This window comes from Microtus oregoni, unplaced genomic scaffold, assembly GCF_018167655.1.
Source record: "Microtus oregoni isolate MIOR12 unplaced genomic scaffold, Mior012 000006F_ref0000085, whole genome shotgun sequence".
NCBI lineage: Eukaryota > Metazoa > Chordata > Mammalia > Rodentia > Cricetidae > Microtus > Microtus oregoni.
Window position 1 is genome coordinate 60,268,904 of NW_024543065.1, and position 19,334 is coordinate 60,288,237.

General features: G+C 54.7%; 1 protein-coding gene across 1 annotated transcript in view; it reads left to right on the forward strand.

Moving 5' to 3' along the window:
* Pepd (peptidase D) overlaps nt 1-18,869 on the forward strand; it is a 135,150-nt gene extending 116,281 nt beyond the window's left edge. Inside the window, exons 12-15 of the mRNA XM_041653891.1 lie at nt 5,974-6,122; nt 14,703-14,887; nt 17,659-17,850; nt 18,368-18,869. Coding sequence (XP_041509825.1) covers nt 5,974-6,122; nt 14,703-14,887; nt 17,659-17,850; nt 18,368-18,505 — 664 coding nt within the window. The 3' untranslated portion in view covers nt 18,506-18,869. The remainder of the gene's footprint in view (nt 1-5,973; nt 6,123-14,702; nt 14,888-17,658; nt 17,851-18,367) is intronic.
* Nucleotides 18,870-19,334: the final 465 nt, after the last annotated feature.

A 19,334-nucleotide genomic window follows, 5' to 3' on the forward strand; every position in this document is an offset into this window, starting at 1 on the left:
GCTTTGACGACAGGGCTTGCCAAGTGTGGCAGTCTTGTTAGCCGATGCTTCCAGCATATTCACATAAAGGGTGGTGTTGAATAAGGTCACCAGAGGCCCTTCCTGAGTGGGCGGCCACAGAAGATGCTTCCCACTGCATCTAGCTCCAAGCAGGTGGCTGTGAGCACATCTAGAGAAACAGGGAAGTCACTGGCTCTGGGTAAGGAGTGGTCCTTAAATACCCCTCGGAGCCGGCTCACAGACAGATAAGGGCTGCACCTGGGTCAATGGGAAAACCACCATCCATGCACCGGGAAGAGGGCATCCCACGTTGGGTCATTCTTGTTCAAGACTCTCCACCCCACATGGCAGAGGATGTGTCCCCACTGGGGGTTCTGATTCAGGAAGTAGATGGGGCATGCCTCCTTGGCTACCTGCCAGCCTATAATAAGAGGGGAAGCTAGGTGCTGGGACTCCTCTCAAAACCTATCAGAGTACAGGTGCACGTGTGCTCCAGGTCCTGGTCTCCCAAGTACAGGTGGTGGCTCACAGATGGTGTGCAAGGCTTTCCAGCGCTGGCCAGAAGAGGGCAGTGTAGCCTCAGGACTTGGCCAGGCCTCTCTCTGGGTTGTGGTTTGCTATGCTGCCCTGGGGTGTGGGAGGTGGGCCTGCAGCCCAGCTAGGGACAGGCCCATCCCTAACTTTGCACTTAGCAGCTTGCCAGTGCACCCTCCCACTCCACCCCTGCTGTGGCCTCCGGGCCTCATCTGTCTCCCTGCTCTGATAATGGCCATGTATAGAGGTCACCAAAACCCAGAGAAATGAGGGTGGTTTCATCCCAGAACAGTTAGTACTTAAAGGTACCCAGAACTGTGCTGCTGGCCCTCTGTCTGGGTCACAGCTGGAGCCTGGGTGGCATCCAGGCTGACTCACATAGCTGTTGCCATCTCAGGTTTACCAATCCTTACCCCTGGGCTGCAGATACCAAGGGCCTTAGCAGACCCCACATCACTTGAGCCCTGCACTGGCTTGTGCCTATTCTGGTTGTGTGTCTGGCTGCCAGGTGTGGCCCCTAGGTAGGGTGAATCTGTGCCCGAGGCTCTTCCCCTGCTGCAGAAGGTGTGGAGTAAGGGCTGAGGGTGGCTCCACGTTGTCTGTGCCTAGGATTCCCGTAGGATTTATAGACTGTCATCCGCAGCTAGCTCCTGCTGTAGGCTCATTTCATATCCCTTCCCCAGCCTTGCTAGTTCTAAAGGGACGCTTGGTGGCCACTAGGGGGCCTCATCCAGAGCATTTCATATCGGAAGATATACCAGCCTTTGGGGCAAGTGATCTCTCCTGTAAACATAGTCTGTCCAGATGAGTCGGCCGAGGCTTTCCATGTCCCATTGCAGGAGACGTTAGCCTTCTAACCAGGGCTCATATTTGCAGATATGCCTCCTGGCCATAAGCAGATGCCCTCCCCACGTGCTTCCTGTCCCTTCTGTTTAGTTTGTCACTACTTTGTGACCGCACCCACTCCATTGACGTCACAACCCATGGTTTAAAAAGTGCTAGTCTAGACAGCCCGAGTGCTCACAGACATCACAAGACACTGGTCACCAAAAAAAAAAAAAAAAAAGAAGCATGTGCCGTCTGCGTGATGATGACTGCTGCCCCCACCCCCCAGCAGCCAATGACCTGGTGCTGGCTCCCCGCCCCCAGCAACCACTGACCTGGTCCTGGCCCTCCACCCCCCCGCCAGCAACCACTGACCTGGTGCTGGCCCTCCACCCTCCACAGCAACCACTGACCTGGTCCTGGCTCTTCACCCTCCACAGCAGCTACTGACCTGGTGCTGGCCCTCCACCCTCCACAGCAGCCACTGACCTGGTGCTGGCCCTCCACCCTCCACAGCAGGTTCTGGCTCTCCACAGACACTACCTACAGCAGCCACCACCCTGGTGCCCAACCCTAGGCCCAGAAGACTGAGGCAGGCAGCAGCTGGTCCAAGCTACAGGATGGTGCTCTCTCCTTGGCACTTGGCCTGGCACTAGTGTTCTGCACCTCTGTGACATCCCTTAGAGGGCAGTGCCAGTTCTCTGTGAACATAGGGGGACCCCAGCAAGGGACTGTTCTCATTAGAGTGTACATCAGAGATTTATAGGGGATGGAGACCTGCTGCTGGCACGGGGGACCATCCCTGCCTACTTAGGCCCAAGGAGTCCGTAGGAAGAGGTTCCTTCCATGGGTCAACCTGTAACCAAGGGGAGCACTGAGCGCTGCTGCTGGCCATTCCCGGAGGCTGCCATGCACAGAGACCTGCTGGTAAGCTGAGAATGGGCAGCTGACCTGTGAACTGGGAAGGGGGTGCCCACTGTGGCCAGCCTGCTGCAGAGGCAACATGGCTGGCTACTGTCCTGTTCCATCCTCTGCTGAGGTCTGTTCAGAACCTGTCCCTCTCCCTCTCCCTCCAGCCTGGCATGCAGACTGTACAAAGCAAGCATGCTTAGCACACGTGCATGGAAGATGTCAGTCTTGGGTGAGAAGCAGTAGAGTGTGTGTTGCATACTCAGATTAAAATGAGGTTACAAGCTGAGTACAAAGTGGCCCTTGTATAAACATCGCAGCATTTCCCTTGGAGGCCTTCTGCCTGTGGGCCTAAGGGAGTTAAGCAGGACCCGGAGAGGGTCTGGGTGGGCCAGTGGTGGCAGGTAGCCCAGGCCTGGCGCTGCCCCATGAAGAGCCAGAGGAAGACAGAACATTCATCCCAGCCAGGACCACAGCCATAGGAACACATGTGGGGAGGAGACGCCAGCACATTGCTTGGAGACATGTCATCTCCCAGATGTCTCAGATTATCACACAGACCCACTCGGCCAGTGATGGAGGTGTCCCTGGTGGATGTCCCTACACAGCCAGGAAGGGGAGATCTTGCATTCTCAACTGAGCCAAGAATGATGAATTCTCCATCGTCGTTCTGCATGGAAAGGGCCGGCGCAGTAGACAACTGGAGGGAGATGATTTGTAAGAACGATGGCTTTCATCCCTGGGTTCCAAATGGCTCGAATTGGAATCACTGATGCATGGGAAAGCACTGAGGGAGGATTTAAAAACAATAAACAACAGCAGAAAAGAAGGCAGAAAATATGGGGAACTGAGAACACAAAAATAGACTCCAGCCGGTGCCCAAGCGTCGCCGGGCAGGATGGAGCTGGCTGGCGTGGTGTATACTTCCTTCTCCAGAAAGTGGATGATTTTAACAAAAAATAGAGTTGAGGCCTTTAGAAACTGAGGAGAGAGCTCGGCTGGCAGAAGAAATCAGAACGCCCGTCATGCCATCTCTGGGGGAAGGTTTGGAGAACTTGTCTCAGTCTGCTGTGCCCCCCAAGAATCTTGTTTTGTCCCATTCTAGATGAGTCTAGCATTTCGTGTTATCTTGTGAGCTTCCTGGTTTTTAAAAATAGTTCATTTCTGTTTTTCCTTTAGACTAGCACCAGTAGAGCCCTCTTCCCCAGGGGCGACTGCAGGTCACCCTTTATGTGGCACCTCCCAGGAATGAGTGTCTCCACATGTCTGCCCAGGCCATGTCTTCTCAGATGCTCCAGCCCCCAAAACCACGAAGCATTGTTTCTCTTACTGAGTCCGGGAAGCTTAAATAAGTGTTCTTCCAGCAACCCGAGGCTGGACCCCTTTGCAGCTCTGTCCCCACTGCTGCCTGCACTGGCTCTGAGCCCCTGCACACCTGCGGCTTGCAAGGGTCTCCTGCCCATTTTAAAGATGGGGAAATGAGGTCCCGAAGGCTAAGTGGCAGAGGCAAAACAAGGTGACTGAAATGTTTCCCTCCCTTCAACTGCAGGCTTTGCTGGGCCTGTGTTCACAGCCTCAGTTTCCCTTCCATCTGGGGTTTCACCCTCTAGGCTGGTTCTGAGAGCATATCCTACACAGGACTTAACCTGCAGGCAGTTTCTGGCCCCAAGGGCCACAGAGCACCCCAGGGAGCAGATGCCTGGGTGTGTCTCTGGCCTCTCGAGTTTCATGGCCCTCTTTGTAACTGAGCTGGGTGGTTTCTCCTGAAGTGAGGCCCAGGTCTCTTGAGTCTGCTCCACACAGGGTCCCCAGAGACTTTGACCCAAGCCAAAGTTCCCTGTCATGCTTTGTGGGGAGGGTGACTCTGCCCATCCCCAGGAATCACCTGAGATGTTATCTATGCTTCACTTTCCGTACTGTTGACCCGTTCGTTCGTTTATGGTGTTTTACAACCAGGAGTCAGGAGATTAAAAAGTGCCCGATGAGGACTTTTTGATTCAGGCACCCTGGGCATTTGCGTTTTTCCTTTAAAATCAGCTGCTGTGTGGTAGCTGGTCCTGTCTAGCAAGCCATGTGGCCAGAATGCATGCTCTCCATGCAGGGCCAGGGGCCCGCCCTGCCCCCTGGCTCTGTCTCTCAACACTAGCACACAGGCAGCTTCTGGAATGTTTGTGGTTACCGTTAGAGTAGGATTTGGGTGCAAGGGCCTCATAAAGAAAGCCACAGATATGCCCTGGGCTCAGACTGGCCAGCATGCGTCTGGCTGCAGATGGACATGACCACTCCCACCACACTAAGCAGAACTAGCCTCTATCGGTACAGGAAGACTGGACCATGATCCCTCAGTCAGTTTGAATGGGATTAATGTCATGACCCCAAGAATAGGCCCTTGCTCTATGTCTGTTGCAGGACCTTCCTGGGGGTGCTAGACTGGGGCAGGTTGGGAAGGGGTGCCCTGTGTGTACACGCCCTTGCCTTATTCACACTCTGGCATTCTGAGGTGACCCCATACCATGGGAGACGGATCCTTATCCCCAAAGCCAGGCCAGAATCCACAGGTCGCCTTCTTGCTCTATCCCAGATGGTGCACAGGGCAGAATTCTTAGCTGTCCCCATTGTTGGGCCCTGTGGCCCACTGTGGGTTCTGCTATACCAGGAGCCATGACATGCTATCCAGAAGGGTAGCTCCATGGTCCTGACTTGGCAGGCCCAGCTGTTTCCTACCATTGTCCAGCCTCTGCTGGCTCAAGGCTCCGGCAAGTCCTCTCTACCGCCTCAGCCTGCACAGCCATCCACCTGGGGACCACATGACAGCACCTCTGTCAGCCCCCAGGAAAGCACTGCTAAATAAGCTGCACACACCTGACCTTTCCTCTGCCCCCCTCAGATGCGGCTGAGACACATCTGTCCTACCTGAGCAAATAATGCCAGACAGCAGAGCAGCACCTGAGGCGCCGGCCACCTGCTGGTTCCTCCTGAGCACTGTGGGCCTGTCAGAAAGGCCTGGTGCAGCTCAACCCACTGGGCAAGCAAGGTGGCCGTAGGGAGTCTCTTGGCATGCTCATGTGGAAGGCAGTTAGCATGTGGGAATCTGGAGACCCAGCCATCTTCCATGGGTCTCTCCCACTGCTCTGAATGGGTCCCCACAACTAAAACTGCTGGTGCCAGTTTCCTTTTGCCTTCCCTGGACAGGCTGAGCCTGTTCCCCCTCCCTCCCTCCTCTCCTCCTTCCCTCCTCCTCCCATCTTTCTTTCTGTGGTTCTGGAGGTTGAGCCTAGGATCTCATGTGTGCAGGCCAGTGCCGTCCACTAAGTGCCATCTCCAGCACTCTTTCTACTCTTTCTGAGAGCAGGCTAACTTTGAACTTGCTCTGTAGCCCAGGCAGATCTTGGAGATTTTTTTTTTCTGGAACTCACTTTGAGATCACCTGCTTCTGCCTCTGAATACTGGGGTTAGAGGTGTACTCCACCACCACCCAGCTTGGTCTTAAAGTTGCAGTCATCTGCCTCCACCTCCCAAGTCGCTGGGGTGACAGGCCGGCACTACCGGGCCTAGGTCCCTGTGTTGCGCTCTTCTGTTGGAAAGGAACCTGCTACACCAGCCCCATCTCCTGATCAGCCCCCAGCAGAAAGAGTGGAGGGTGGGGGTGGGGGTTGGCATCTGTGAGCGTCTGCCCGCCTGCCTCACGATGCCCTGTCCCTGCAGTCTTTTCGACATGGGTGGAGAGTACTACTGCTTCGCTTCTGACATCACCTGTTCTTTCCCGGCCAATGGCAAGTTCACGGAGGACCAGAAGGCCATCTATGAGGCGGTGCTGAAGAGCTGCAGAACTGTCATGAGCACTATGAAACCAGGTGAGGGACAGGAGGGCGGGGCTGCTGAGGAGCTGCCCTGCAGCGGGGGTGGTGGGGTACTGGAGGGACATACCAAGTGACAGGCACCCGCAGGCAGCAGACATGAAGTCTATCTACACCTACTCCACATGCTTCGAGTCCAGGTGGTGTGAGCCCCCAGAGCACCCAGAGGGCACAGGCTGACCACTAGTCAGGGACAGAGCTGGCTCTGGAAGTTCAACCCCTTGTGACCCCATGGCCCATCCAACCCCATCTCCCTACACATCCTTCCACCCACACTGGTCATTGGGACATCAGCATGTCCCCTCCCCTGACCAAAACAGAGTCCATTTGAGGAAGGTCCAGGCCAGCTTTGGATACTGGTTGAACCCCAGAGCAAGCTCGGACCTCACTCAGAGGCCACGACCTTGATCATGAAGCTCTCCCTTGGGACTGTTTTTTTTGTCTGCATGTGAGGCAGCACCTGTTCGAGTTAAGCAGAGTGGTGGAAAGCTCCCAGACTGCCAAGCACGAATTAGTTACTTGCTGTGGTCACTGTCCCTGCTGCAGTGGTGGTATTGGGCCTGGTGTCCTCTCCATGGAGCCAGCTGCCCCCCCCCCACTTCACTGTATGGCCACTGCCTGGGCCTTTTCCACATACTACTCTCCCCTCCCCCCAGTGCTGAGATGGGGGATTAGGAACTCGCAGCACTGAGCCACAGTTCTTGCATTTGCCCTTTTGCCTGCAGCACGGGAGCCCCGCCTGGTACAAGCACCTCTGTGTGAAGGGAACATTTAGGGCTAGGTGTGGCTCTGCTGAATTCTCTTTGAGCCCACCCTGTGGGTTTTAGGTTCCCCACATCCTGAACACAGCTTTCAAGTACCCCCTTTTGCCCCCCACCTCAAGACGGGCCCTCCATGGACACATGGCTACTGGGTACCACCTAAAAGTCTCTTTGCTGCAGCCAGGCTCCATCTAGACATGGGGCAGCTTTCCCCGCCTGTCTCCCACCTGGTGATCCACCCATACCAGCCCTGGCTCAGGTGTCCCACTGAAGCCTCTGCATCTTCACGTATAAGCAGCAGAGTCCTCGCCAGCAGGGTTAGGTTGTTGGGTGGTCACAGGCTCAGAGAGGTAGAATGGCCTGCCCCAGCTATCCAACTTAGGGCTGAAATGATAAGTTGTGATGCTAGCTCGGAGTGTTGTCCAATCCCAAACCCCACTTCTCTGTCCCCATCCACCTCCCTCATCCTAAAGAAGCAGCTGAGCAGTGGCAGCGCCAGCCTTTTCTAGAACCCAGGCATCTCCCTACACCATGTGGGGGCCACTATGCAGAAAGCAGCAACACAGTGAGGGTCCAAGGCATCTAGAATACAAGCCCAGCCCAGCAGCATGCTGGTTGTGAGCCGGGCTCCTGCCCTGCAATCTTCTTGTACTCCACCTGGCCAGGGTAGCTCCCCATGCTACCAGAGCCCACTCTAGGGCAGGCTTAGCCAGCTCTGGTCCCTGGCATGTACATTCTTAAGGGCCAGGGAGCTGGCAGCAGCCATCCCACTCTTCTGTGATCTGGAGGTGCTAAATAGAAGCTTCAGGAGTCACGGGGGCTTAAGGGGGCCTGAAAACTGGATTTTTTTTGAAGTATTTCTAAGGACTCTGGTGGCCAGATTTGCCACCATCCATGGTTCCTTGATGAGAGAGGGTTGGGGAGGGGAGATGATCCTGGTCTCCAGAGCTGTAAAACCCCAGGATGTGGCATGCTGTGGCCCAGAACTTGATGGCTCAGCATTTGGCTAAACAGTCCCCTGTGACCCCATGGCCCATTGCTGGAATGATTTACATTGTGACCTCAGGGCCCTGTTCAGTGGTGGGGGGACTGTCCACCATCAACACCAGTCATTTTCAGAAGAGGCATGTTCAGTACAGCCCCCAGTGTAGCCTGAGGAGCTCCTACCAGAGGCCAGGAGCTGCAGGAGAGTGTGGTTGCAGTAGGACCCTGGAGCCAGAACCAAACGCTACAGCCCCATACCCTCACTCAGTATGCAGGACCAGAGCTTGACAGATAGACGAGTCCAAAGACAGAAAGTCAATATGCCCCGGAAGGAAGACCAGGAAAATCTGAAAGTAAAGCCTTCCTATGGGCAGCAGTACTGACTGGCTCACCTGGGCTGCTGCAGAGCACAGCAAGCAGCTAAAAGCAACAGCCCCTCTGAGCAGTAGACAAGGCAATGCCAAGGCAAGGGGAAGTCAGACCCGCACAGGGCACTGTGCCCTCCAGGCCGTTTCAATCAAAGAACAGTGTAAGAACTTGGACTCTCAAGGTCTGTGATTGAGCCACTGGAGGGAGCAGGAGCTGGGGAGTATGTTTGCTAGACCCCCTTTTAAAACTGAAGTCAGCAGAGCAGCCACCTAAGGGGCACATAGCCTCCTATCTTTACACCACAGGTGAGCATTTTTTGCTCATTTTGAATATTGTGTCATTTAAGTGAGCAGTATTCCAAAGTGTACAGTTTTGGCTAGAAGGTGGGGTCAACTGTTGTCTCCCATGATGTGTACTGCTGTCACTACCCCCAAGAGACTGGGCACAGTCCAGCATCTGTGATGCTGACCTCAAGCCGTTCTCTGCAGACAGTGGTGTCATTAAGTGGGCTGAGCTGGCAGTGGCCCGGTCACATTGGTTAGTGTCTTCAGACCTCTCCAGGCAGGGTGCAATGCAGGTGCTGGGCCAGAAAAGGCTGCTCTCACTGGTCCAGGCAGAGCTTGCTGTGTAAGAGCCCCAAGGCCAACCTCAGCCCAGCCACTTTCACATGTCGTGATGATCAGCGGAGTGAGCCTGTGTCTCCTCCCCCTCCCCCTCTCCACAGAAGAAGGGCCTGGGATGGTCTGCCACATACCACAGTGGAGGCTGGAGGAAGGGCTAGCCCTCAGGGGACTGGATGCAAGAGGAGCAAATTGGAGAGGGCATCCTGCTTGTCAACACACAGTGTCTCTCCATCTGCTTACCTGGGAGTGCCAAGCTTCCATTCGTCCATGCTGCCCGAGTCTCAGGCACTGTAATGCCTGTTGGCACTGAGCATTATGACCATAGCAGTTTGGCCAACACAGTAGGTCCTCTCAGCCCACTCCAATTGTCCCCACTTGGTACTCCGGGAGACCACTGGCCGGATGTCCACACCCACCTGGTCACCTTCCCTGGCTATGTGAACTATTTGGGAGAGCCACTAGGCTGGAACATCCAGACCCAGTTCCTTGGAGACATGAGGCAGAGCCTCCCAAAAGTCCCATTCTTGTCAAGGCTGGGCTTCTGGAGGCACAGACATGGCTGGCCTAGGTGAGTCCACGCTGGTGGCTGAAGACGCCTTGTGGGAGGGTGGAACAGAGCTCCAACTGTTTCCCACAGATTATGACACTCTGAGGGGTGACTAGGGCAGAGCTAGACTCTTGTCTGGTCACACAGTGTAGGCTGGCCTCCAGGGTTCATAGTCCTGTGGCCAGAGAGCTGCTCAGCAGATAGGGACAGATCGCCTCTCCATAGTGGTGAATTGGCAGTGGCTAGCCAGCCCCCGGCCCATCTCAGTGGAATTGCCCCTGGTATGTGGGTTTAGATTCTGAGCCAAGACAAACGCCCTGCTGAGACTGCCCGGCTGCTTCCTGAGACCTTCCAAGGAAGAGTAAATAAAGACAGGCAGGAAATCACACAAGGACGCCCAGGGGAAAGGCAGGACCGAGAATGATCAGAACACACATGGACCAGCAGCTGCAGCCCCAGGGGATTGAAGAATGCAGGCCTTGGCTCCTTGTCCTGGGCCAAAAGGAGGAGCAGCCTCTGTCACTCAGAGAGCAAGGGTGGGAGGTGAGTTTTGCCAGAGGTCAATGGAGAGTCTGTAGAGTGTGGACAGGCTGTGCTAGCATGGGAGAACACTGCCCACCCGTGCTGGCTGCTGGCAGTGGAGTCTCAGGGCCAGCGGCCCACACTGTGCAGACTGCTCACTTTAGGATTAAAGGTGCGTGCCACCACACCCAGCCAGGTCTTGAAGTTTCAGTCCTGCCGGCCTTCATTGGTTCAGTCACCTCCCAGGACCCACCATTTCTCTTTCTGCTGCCTAGCCACACTCTGCCCCACAACACCTGCCTTGAGCTGCTATTGGCGAAGGTTGCTGTGGTCCTAACTGTGTGAGCCAGCACTCCTGACTCTGGTCCTACTTCAGGCTTCTGCTGTTTGGGGGGGAGAGGGGTATGCACTGGCGCAGAGGTAGGGTAGCAGCATGAAAGCAGAGGGGCTGGCTATCAGTGACCAGCAGTACTCCCGCTCCCAGAGTGAGCCTGAGAAAAACATAGGTGATGACCAGGTGGAGTAGAAAGGGGTACAGTGTCTGCCACAGCTGACTCCATGTCTTCTGTTGACCTGTGTGGGGATGGGAGAAGGGGTCACCTTTCCTGGCTCCCTCCTACTCTGACAGGTAGGTAGGGGAGGATGAAGTAGCTAAGATTTCCTACTGGCCATTGTCCCTAGAGATGGGGAGGAATATGGAGGTTGTGCCATTAGTGGTACAGGGACCTCATGTTACCCTGTGGTGCCCCTTGCCAGCCCTGGGAGGGCTATCTTGGTCCAGTGCTCACACTCACACTGGCTGCAGGATGAGAGCAAGCTCCCTGCTCTCTGCCTAGCTCCAAGCATTTGCGTGGGTGCTCCCAGAGTGTGGAGGGAAGAGCTTCAGAAAGTGTGCACATGACGGCTCCGCCTCCACTTCATCAGCAGCATCAAGGCGCCTGCTGCCTGGACACATGCTGCTTCCTGCCCCTCTGAAGAGTGAATGAGTCCCCAAGGTCCCGAAGTAGACACTGCAGGGTGGGCTGGGCTAGAGGCCCTGGGCCTGATGCCAGGTTGGCCTGCCATGCAGCTAGCTCACTGCAGCTCCCAGGGCCTGCCCTGAGACCTGGGCTTTATGCCTTTGCTCCCACACCCCACAGGCCTGGCTCCCACATCAACCATCCCGTGAGAGCCATTGTCCACAGATGAAGTGAGCTCTTTGTCTGACCAAGTAGCCTAGGGGTGGGTGAGGGGGATCTGCTGCCTTCCTGGCTTGGCTGGGGAGCCCCCCAGGGCTGTCACACTCTGGGCAGGAAGCCTGGGGCCGTGATGGATGCTGCTGAAGCTCTAAGAGGCCTCCCTGGCTTCAGCAGTGGCAGGCTCCAGGCCCACTGGAGTGCTGGTAAGGGAGGCCAGGTGGAGCAGGGGGCCAGCAGAAACCCATCCTGGAGCCTGGGCACAGAACCTGTCACCTCTCTGAGCTCTTGTCATTAAGTGGGTGCTAACCTCTAGGATACCCTTCCCACCCCTGAACTCAGTGGGGTGCAGGTCCCACACGAGTCCAGGATGGTGTATTTCCTTCGTGGCTGCAGAAAGCCACGAGGAAGGCTAGCGCTTTGCCTACTCCTCACTCTTAACAAGTGCTGGGCACAAAGCAAGGCTAGAATCCTGCCCTCAGACCCAGGCTATGCCGCCCTGCTGTGCTGTCGTGGATTGGCTCTGGTAGGCTAGGAAGGGACAATCAGAGGACTCCCTGGAGGAAGTCCCTCAGAGGCCTAGGATGATGGGGACCAGGGCCTTGAAGGGGACCGCAGAGAGGAAGCCCACCCGGAGACAGGTGAGACCACCGGAGGGGTATGGCCTTGTCTGTTGATACCCTGGTCTAGCTGCTCCCCCAGAGTGGGGAGTAAGATGCTGCTACTACCAAAGCCTGTGAGCAGTATGCAGGGGTTCTGTGGAAGGAGAGTGGGTAGGGAACCAGGAATAATACTGTTTTCAGAAAGTCAGGGTGAGGGTTAGCAACATGAATGGATGAGGTAGGAGAGCAAGGTACCATTCACCCAGGGTGCTTTAATATCTAATATGGGCCTGCTGGGGACTCAGGGATGTCTCCCAGATCAGGACCTGGGCACTCACGGTACCTATGGGCTGCAGAGGTGGAAGGAGCCCAGGAGTGATTTGTGCCCAGCCTCAGTCTTGCCAGGGGATGGCAACCTTCACACACTTCAGGGACCCCACCCCAGGCACGGGTGGTGGTTACAACATCCATGGCTGATGCCAAGGCCAAGTCACTGGAGGTTTAATAACTGTTATAACCTGACCACACACAGGCAGAAAGAAAGCCCCCACTTACAACCTTGCATCTGCAGATGTACAAGCACCACGGGGGCCCAGGTCCTGTGTTTGGCCAGGTACCTAGAGTTCCCTAGGAGCTACCATGAAGCATGGGGTCTCAGTCGAGGTTCCAGCCATGCCTGTGAGCCCACCATTGACATTAGCCAGGCTGAGAGGTTGGAGCCAGCCACTCTTGGGGCTTTCTTTGTGACAAAGGAAGGACCCCATTCAGGGAAAACCTTTTCTGAGCTCCCTGTGCTGGGCTGACTAGAAGCTGAGTGAGCACAGCTCTTTGGACACTTGCAGGACTTGAACTCAGAACACATGGACTTACATGCTCGGCCAAGTCTTGGGGTTTCATGGGGGACACCACTGTTCCGGTATAGATACATGAGAAGTAGTTAAGCAGATGTGTCAGGGAGTGGACAAGGAGCAGCAGTAAGGATGGGGATGTCTTTAGGAAGGTAACTTGATGCTGGGACACCCCCCACCACCTCACAAGGATAGCTTAACCAAGGCCCAGGCCCTGGTGTAACTTGGGAAGATCGTGTGCTTCTGGAGCAGAAGGTAACCTAGTCTCTGGAGAGTCCTTCAGGAGTGGCTCTGGTGAGGAGGACAGGACTACCCAGGCCTGGTCACTTGGGTCTTAGGGAAGAACAGCAGCCGGAGGCGAGGCAGACTTGACTCACACTACATCTGAAACCCGGCTCTCTTTAGTGAGAGGTCATCAGTGGTTAGTGCTGGAGATGCAAGAGCAGCCAGCCCTCTGGGCCAGCTCTGTGGCTTTTGGACAGAGGTAGCACCTGTGGATCATGGATCCCCACTTCTGAAATGGCAACCTTGAAGAAAACCCTCATAAGGGTTGTCTAGGAGGGCCCCAGATGTTAGGCAGCAATAACCAGAAGCTCCACAGTCTTGCCCAGTAGCAGATTCTAGACCCTAGGAAGGCTGGTTCCACCTCAGAGCCAAACTTCTCCTACCTCCCCATACATACAACAGCACCCTATGCAGCACCTATGCACGACCCTGTACCGCCAGCCTTGCTGGGTCCATCTCTGGCAAGGAAAGGGAGCGCTCACCAGCCTTCTATCAGCCATGGAGGCTCGGCAGTCTGACCTTCCGGGCCTGGCCCTTTCTGGTTCATTATCCGATAAAGCAGTAGTTCTCAACCTTCCTGATGCTGCGACCCTTTAATACAATTCCTCATGTTGTGGTGACCCCCAACCCCAAGATTATTTTTGTTGCTACTTCATAACTGTAATTTTGCTGTTATGAACCATAATATAAATATCTGATGAGACCCTGTGAAACGGTTGACCGCCCAAAGGGGTTGTGACCCACAGTTTGAGAACCATTACTGTAGAGCCTTGAATCACCTAGGATTTCCTGCCTTCCTTTCTTACAGCATTGCTCATCAAAGGGTAGGGTGATGTGATGGCAGGTCTGGCGCTGAGCCAGAGCAGGATATGGCAGGGAGGCCTTTGGAGGTCAATGTTGTCTACCGTCTGACCTAGGCTCAACCTTCATGGGATCAGAGCTGAAGACTCCCCTGGACCTAGGTCCTTGTCTAGTGGTCTTCCTGGAGATCACCATAGCAGGCAGGGCTGCCCTGATGCTGTTTGAGGCCCTACCTACAGGGGCCTATTAGTCCAAGCAGTGTTGACTGATCCACAAAGCCCATCCGGCCCCTGAAGCTATATGCCTGGGAAGTGTCTTAGTTAGGGGTTCTGCGGCTGTAATGAAGCACCCCCCAAAGCAACTTGGGGAGAAAACGGTTTATTTGGCTTATATGTAACAGTTCGTTGAGGGAAGCTAAGGCAGAAATTTAAGCAGAGCAGGAACCTGGAGGCAGGAGCTAAGGCCACGGAAGGGTGCTGCTTACTGGCTTGCTCCTTATGGCTTAGCCTGCTTTCTCTTATGAAACCCAGGACCACCAGGCCAGAGGTGTCACCATCCACAATGGCCTTTCCTCATCACTTAAAATGCCCTGTAGGCTTGCCTGCAGCACGACCTTATGGAGGCTCTCTCCTCTCAAATAACTAGCCTGTGTCAAGTTGGCACAGAATAGCTAGCACAGGAGGCTCTCCACAGTGACCTTTGCCCAAGAAACATGGGGCAGAGATGAGTTTGATTAGCAGCCTGAGCTTAGACATCCAGGCAACCATGGAAATGGCTCCAGACCCCTGCCCACCAGAGGGTGAGGCCACGCCAGCTGTCCCTTCCCCCAGAAACCTTTGTCCCCACAGTAGCTTCCAGATTGAGTCAGCCATTCTGGGGTGTGCAGAGATGCCTTCTCCCAGGCTGAAGCTCTGCAGCCTGTGGGACCCAGCCATTCAGGACATGGCCAGACCCCTGGCTTTGAGTGGCAGAAGCTGGTCCTGCAGAATGACAATGCAGTCTGGGTCCTTACCCCTTGGTCTGCAGAGCCCTGGCTTATCACAGCCTTCTTAAATCCTAGGTGTCTGGTGGCCTGACATGCACCGGCTGGCTGACCGTATCCACCTGGAGGAACTGACACGGATTGGCCTCCTGCATGGCAGTGTGGATGCCATGCTCCAGGTCCACCTGGGAGCAGTATTCATGCCACATGGGCTCGGCCACTTCCTTGGCCTAGATGTGCACGATGTGGGAGGCTACCCTGAGGTCAGTGTGCACACTGCTCTCCCTCAGCCTGGCCAGTACTGGGGTAGAGTGAGGGGCTTTTTGGTGGGGCGGGGAGTGTTTCTAGAGATGTAGTGAAAACAGGAGGGATGGGTCTTCCTATGACATACAAAGGAATTGAGGTCCTGGACACAGCAGGGTGGGTCAATGAGTGATCTTCCCCAGTGGCTGCACAGACCTCAAGACACACACGGTGTATCTGTGCAAAGGTTTCCCAAGAGATATGGAACTGAAGCCAGGTTTCACAGACAGAGTTAACACTAAACTGCCCATGTCCTTCATTCAAGCTTACTTCAGCCCTTAGCTCAGCAGCGAAACCCCTTCCGGCTCCCTACAGGCTAGCTCACCCACCCTCTGCCTCCCAGGCCACTGGCAGGAGAGGAAGGCTTGAAGGGCATCTTCGGACAGGGCTCCCTCTCCTCTTACTGCCAGCTCTCCAAGGACCACCCAGTGGGTGCCTACGGGCTCCTGGGAAGCCCTACTGGGCAGGTGGCTACAGCCCCTCAGGGCCTGTTCCTGCTGCCCAGCCTGGCCTGGTGCCCACCGTGCAGGGGGCGGATTGTGCAACTGGTGCACACCCTGGGGCCCACCAGCCAGTTAGCCAAGACTAGACCCAGCCTCTTGGCTGTGGGGTATTTTGAAAGCACTAAGAATGATTTGGGGGAGGGGAGGATTGCTCAAGAGAAGCATTATTATTCAATTATTTTTTTCTCAAGTGTAAACAGTTAAATTTGGAGAAACAAAATCAGTTTTAATTTCCTAATTTCTGTCCATCCTATTGTGTGCAGGGAGCCAAAAGCAGGCCCTTCCAGACATTGTTAGTTGAGGTTCGTTATTCATTAGTCGCCAAAGTTCTTTTTTCCACCAAAGAAAATTGGCAGCAAACTGTTTTCATCTTTTCCAGTAAGCAGCCCTTTGTGCTCGGTCTATTCTTCTGACAGATAAACACTGTGGAAAAAATATGGCTTTTCCTATAAAAGTCATTTGTTTTATTTCAGGCCTACAGACACATCTGGGTCTCTTCTCAGAGTCCAGTACAAGTTGAGGCCTCACTGAACCCTCTGCCCAGGCAGAGCAGCAGGCATGGACACCCCTAGCATAGCTGGCATCCCCATCCCTTGGCTGCAGGTCACTTGGACTAGCTCACCATGCTCTGCTAAGCTATGTCTATTGGAGACCATCCTGTGGCCCCCAACCTAGCAGACCGTAGGAGCAGCTGCTCTGCAGGAACGCTGGCTCAGACAGGTATATCCTCTAGCCTCGCTGCAGATCCTTCAGTCTCCCCTAATCCCCGCTGGAGTAATGGTCCGAAATGTTCCTGAGTGGCAAGAAGCTGTACCCCTACATATCCATAGAGTGGGATGGACTGAATGGACCTACTGGGTATAAGCTCGCTGGCAGAACATTCGCCAAGCATGCTCAAGTCTCTGAACTCCAGTGCCACACACACAAAAAAGACAAACCCAAGAGACGTGACCTGGTCAGGCCTCGGTCCTCCACAGGCGTTCATAGCCGTGGTTAGAGAAGGAACACGCACTTAGGATGCAACAGAAGGTGCAGGCTTTCAGTGGCAACTAAACAATTCTGGAGCAAAAGCCTGGCAGATAGGAAGCAGGCTCCTGCCCTTGACAGAAGTGCCTCTCACCTAAACAAAGGCCACAAGTCCTTTCTTCCACCAAAGAAAAGTGCTCCTCCCCACAGCCTCCACGCCTGCTGATGCAGAGGCAAGTGTTGCAAGGCTGACGATAGCCAGCCACAGTTCTTCCAGAACATGACCTACAAGACGCATGGCCCTTTGTGTCCCATCACCACCTTCATCCGGCCTGCTCACACCAGGTCACAGTGGCTGTCCCTACCCTCACAGAGTCCCAGTCACAGCCCTCCTCGCTGTGCCCAGCCTTGGAGGCTGAGCCAGCCTGTTTCTGGTTACCTTACGTGAACCACTAATTGAAGTCTGATGTTCTTGGCCCCCAAACAGTCAGAAATGACAGCTCCGTCTCCAGCAGCTGGGTGTCCTTGGAGGAGCCACAAGTGGGGCAGGCAAACTCAGATCCTGACCAGAACGCTTAGTTTGCTGCCCACTTGCTCAGAGGCCCTGGCCATAGGCCAGCTGAGTGCCCCGGGGAGTTGGAGGAGCAGGGCGGTCAGAGCCTCAGCAGACAGCAGTCATCACTAGCACCCTCAATGGCACAGCGCTATTTCCTAGGGCCCAGGTGTAGGCTAGACACAGGCAGGTACTTCCACGCCAGTGCTGCTGGTAACAGTTCCATCTTGATGACAGCACCTGTCCCTTCCTCTATTGAAAAGGCTGACTTGGCCTGGAGGAGCCAAGACCAATCCAGTTTCCACTTGAGTTGCCTGGAAGAAAAGACCAGGAAGGCCCTGCAGGACATTCAACCCCTAAGAGCTTTTTTGGCTTTCCTGGTTGGCTTCTGACCTGCAGAAGGGCCTGAGTGAGGGCAGCCAAACACCCAGCCAGCCCCATGAGGCTACCTGGCAGCTTGGCCTGCATGTGTGCATTATCAGTGTCCTGAAGGCAGACCTGAGGGTAACCAGGGTCAAAATGTCCTGAATAAGGTGTGTGCAGAGAGGACAGAGGGTTTCTGTGGTTAGACTGAGCTGGATACACTCTGGTCAGGGGAGAGAACCCAGGGGGCTGGAGCCAATCCTGTCTGATTGCCTCTCAATGCTGGCACATCGCAATCAGCCTTGGAATGTTCAGTTGGGTTCCCCCACCTTTTCTCGCTCCACAGGGTGTAGAGCGCATTGATGAGCCTGGCTTGCGGAGCCTGCGCACAGCAAGGCATCTGGAACCAGGCATGGTGCTGACCGTGGAGCCAGGAATCTACTTTATCGACCACCTCTTGGACCAGGCCCTGGCAGACCCAGCCCAAGCCTGCTTCTTTAACCATGAGGTCCTGCAGCGCTTCCGCAACTTTGGTGGGGTGAGTACCTGGAGGCCCCACATTCTTATTCCCAGAATGTCCACCACCCCACTGGTCCCCCAGGGAAAGGTCGAAGGACAGCTGGCTGTGTTTAAGGACTGGCCAGTCCCTGCTATCAATAGACAGATGCCTTGCCTCTCAACAGGAAGAGATTCTTCAAAATGCCCCCCAGTTCCAGAGGCTCCAGGAGCACACAGTAAAGGCAGAGGGCCATAAAGGAGTCTCCCTGTCTTCCCCAGTTCCAGAGGCTCCATGCGAGCACACAGTGCAAGCAGAGGGCCATAAAGGAGTCTCCCTGTCTTCCCCAGAGGCTTTGAGACCAGTCGGTCTCATCACAAAAACTAGTCCCATCCCTCAGCCAGCTTCTCCCAGGTGGAGCAGGTTGGCACTGCTGATGTGACAGATTAAGCCAGCGTGGTCATATGGCATCCTGTCTGTATAGTACAGCGTGGTCATAATGGCATCCTGTCTGTATGGCACAGCGTGGTCATAATGGCATCCTGTCTGTATGGCACAGGTCCGTATCGAGGAGGATGTTGTAGTGACTAACAGTGGCATGGAGCTGCTGACCTGTGTGCCGCGGACCGTGGAAGAAATTGAAGCATGCATGGCAGGCTGTGACAAGGCCTTTACGCCCTCCTCTGGCACAAAGTAGAGCCAGCTGGGCACTGATCTTGTGACCCTTCTGTGACGTCAGCCTGCCCATGGCACCCCAACAGCAAGAGGCAATGCTCAGCAACAAATCTTGGAGCTCATGCTTGATCCAAAATTATCACTGCCATTTCTAAGGGAAGACAGCATTTTATTAATCTGCAAGATCACACCCATAACCTTGACTTTGCTTAAATGACTCTGAGTGCTGATTGAAAAAAAAAATCCTGTTCTAAAGTCGCAACTCAATTTTCTTGCTGCCATTTAAATCCATGTGCTCAGGAAAGATGCACTTGTTGCTCTTTTCTTCTCTAAAAAAAAAAAAAATAATATGCAGAATGGAATTTGCAATAAAAGCTTTTCTAAATTCTAAATACCCGGCTTCCTCTTTACTCCTTCACAGAAGAGCATGAGAGCCGTGGCCCGAGATGATGGCTCACCAAGTGTCAGCTTTAGGAATCTGTCTTGTTAGCACAGGCCTGTGCCCTAGACTTCTGCCTCGGACTGGCCTGGGAGAACCAGGGAAGTCCTTTACCAGGAGCTTTCATTGCGCTCCAGGGATTCTGCCAAAGTTAGTGCGACACTGTCACCTGCTGCCAGGATTCCCAAGCAGACACCAGAACCACTAAGGATTTGGTAAGAGGTTCTGGGCCCCGATTTCATTTTTTTTTTTTTTTTTGGTTTTTCGAGACAGGGTTTCTCTGTGGTTTTGGAGCCTGTCCTGGAACTAGCTCTTGTAGACCAGGCTGGTCTCGAACTCACAGAGATCCGCCTGCCTCTGCCTCCCGAGTGCTGGGATTAAAGGCGTGCGCCACCACCGCCCGGCCATTTTT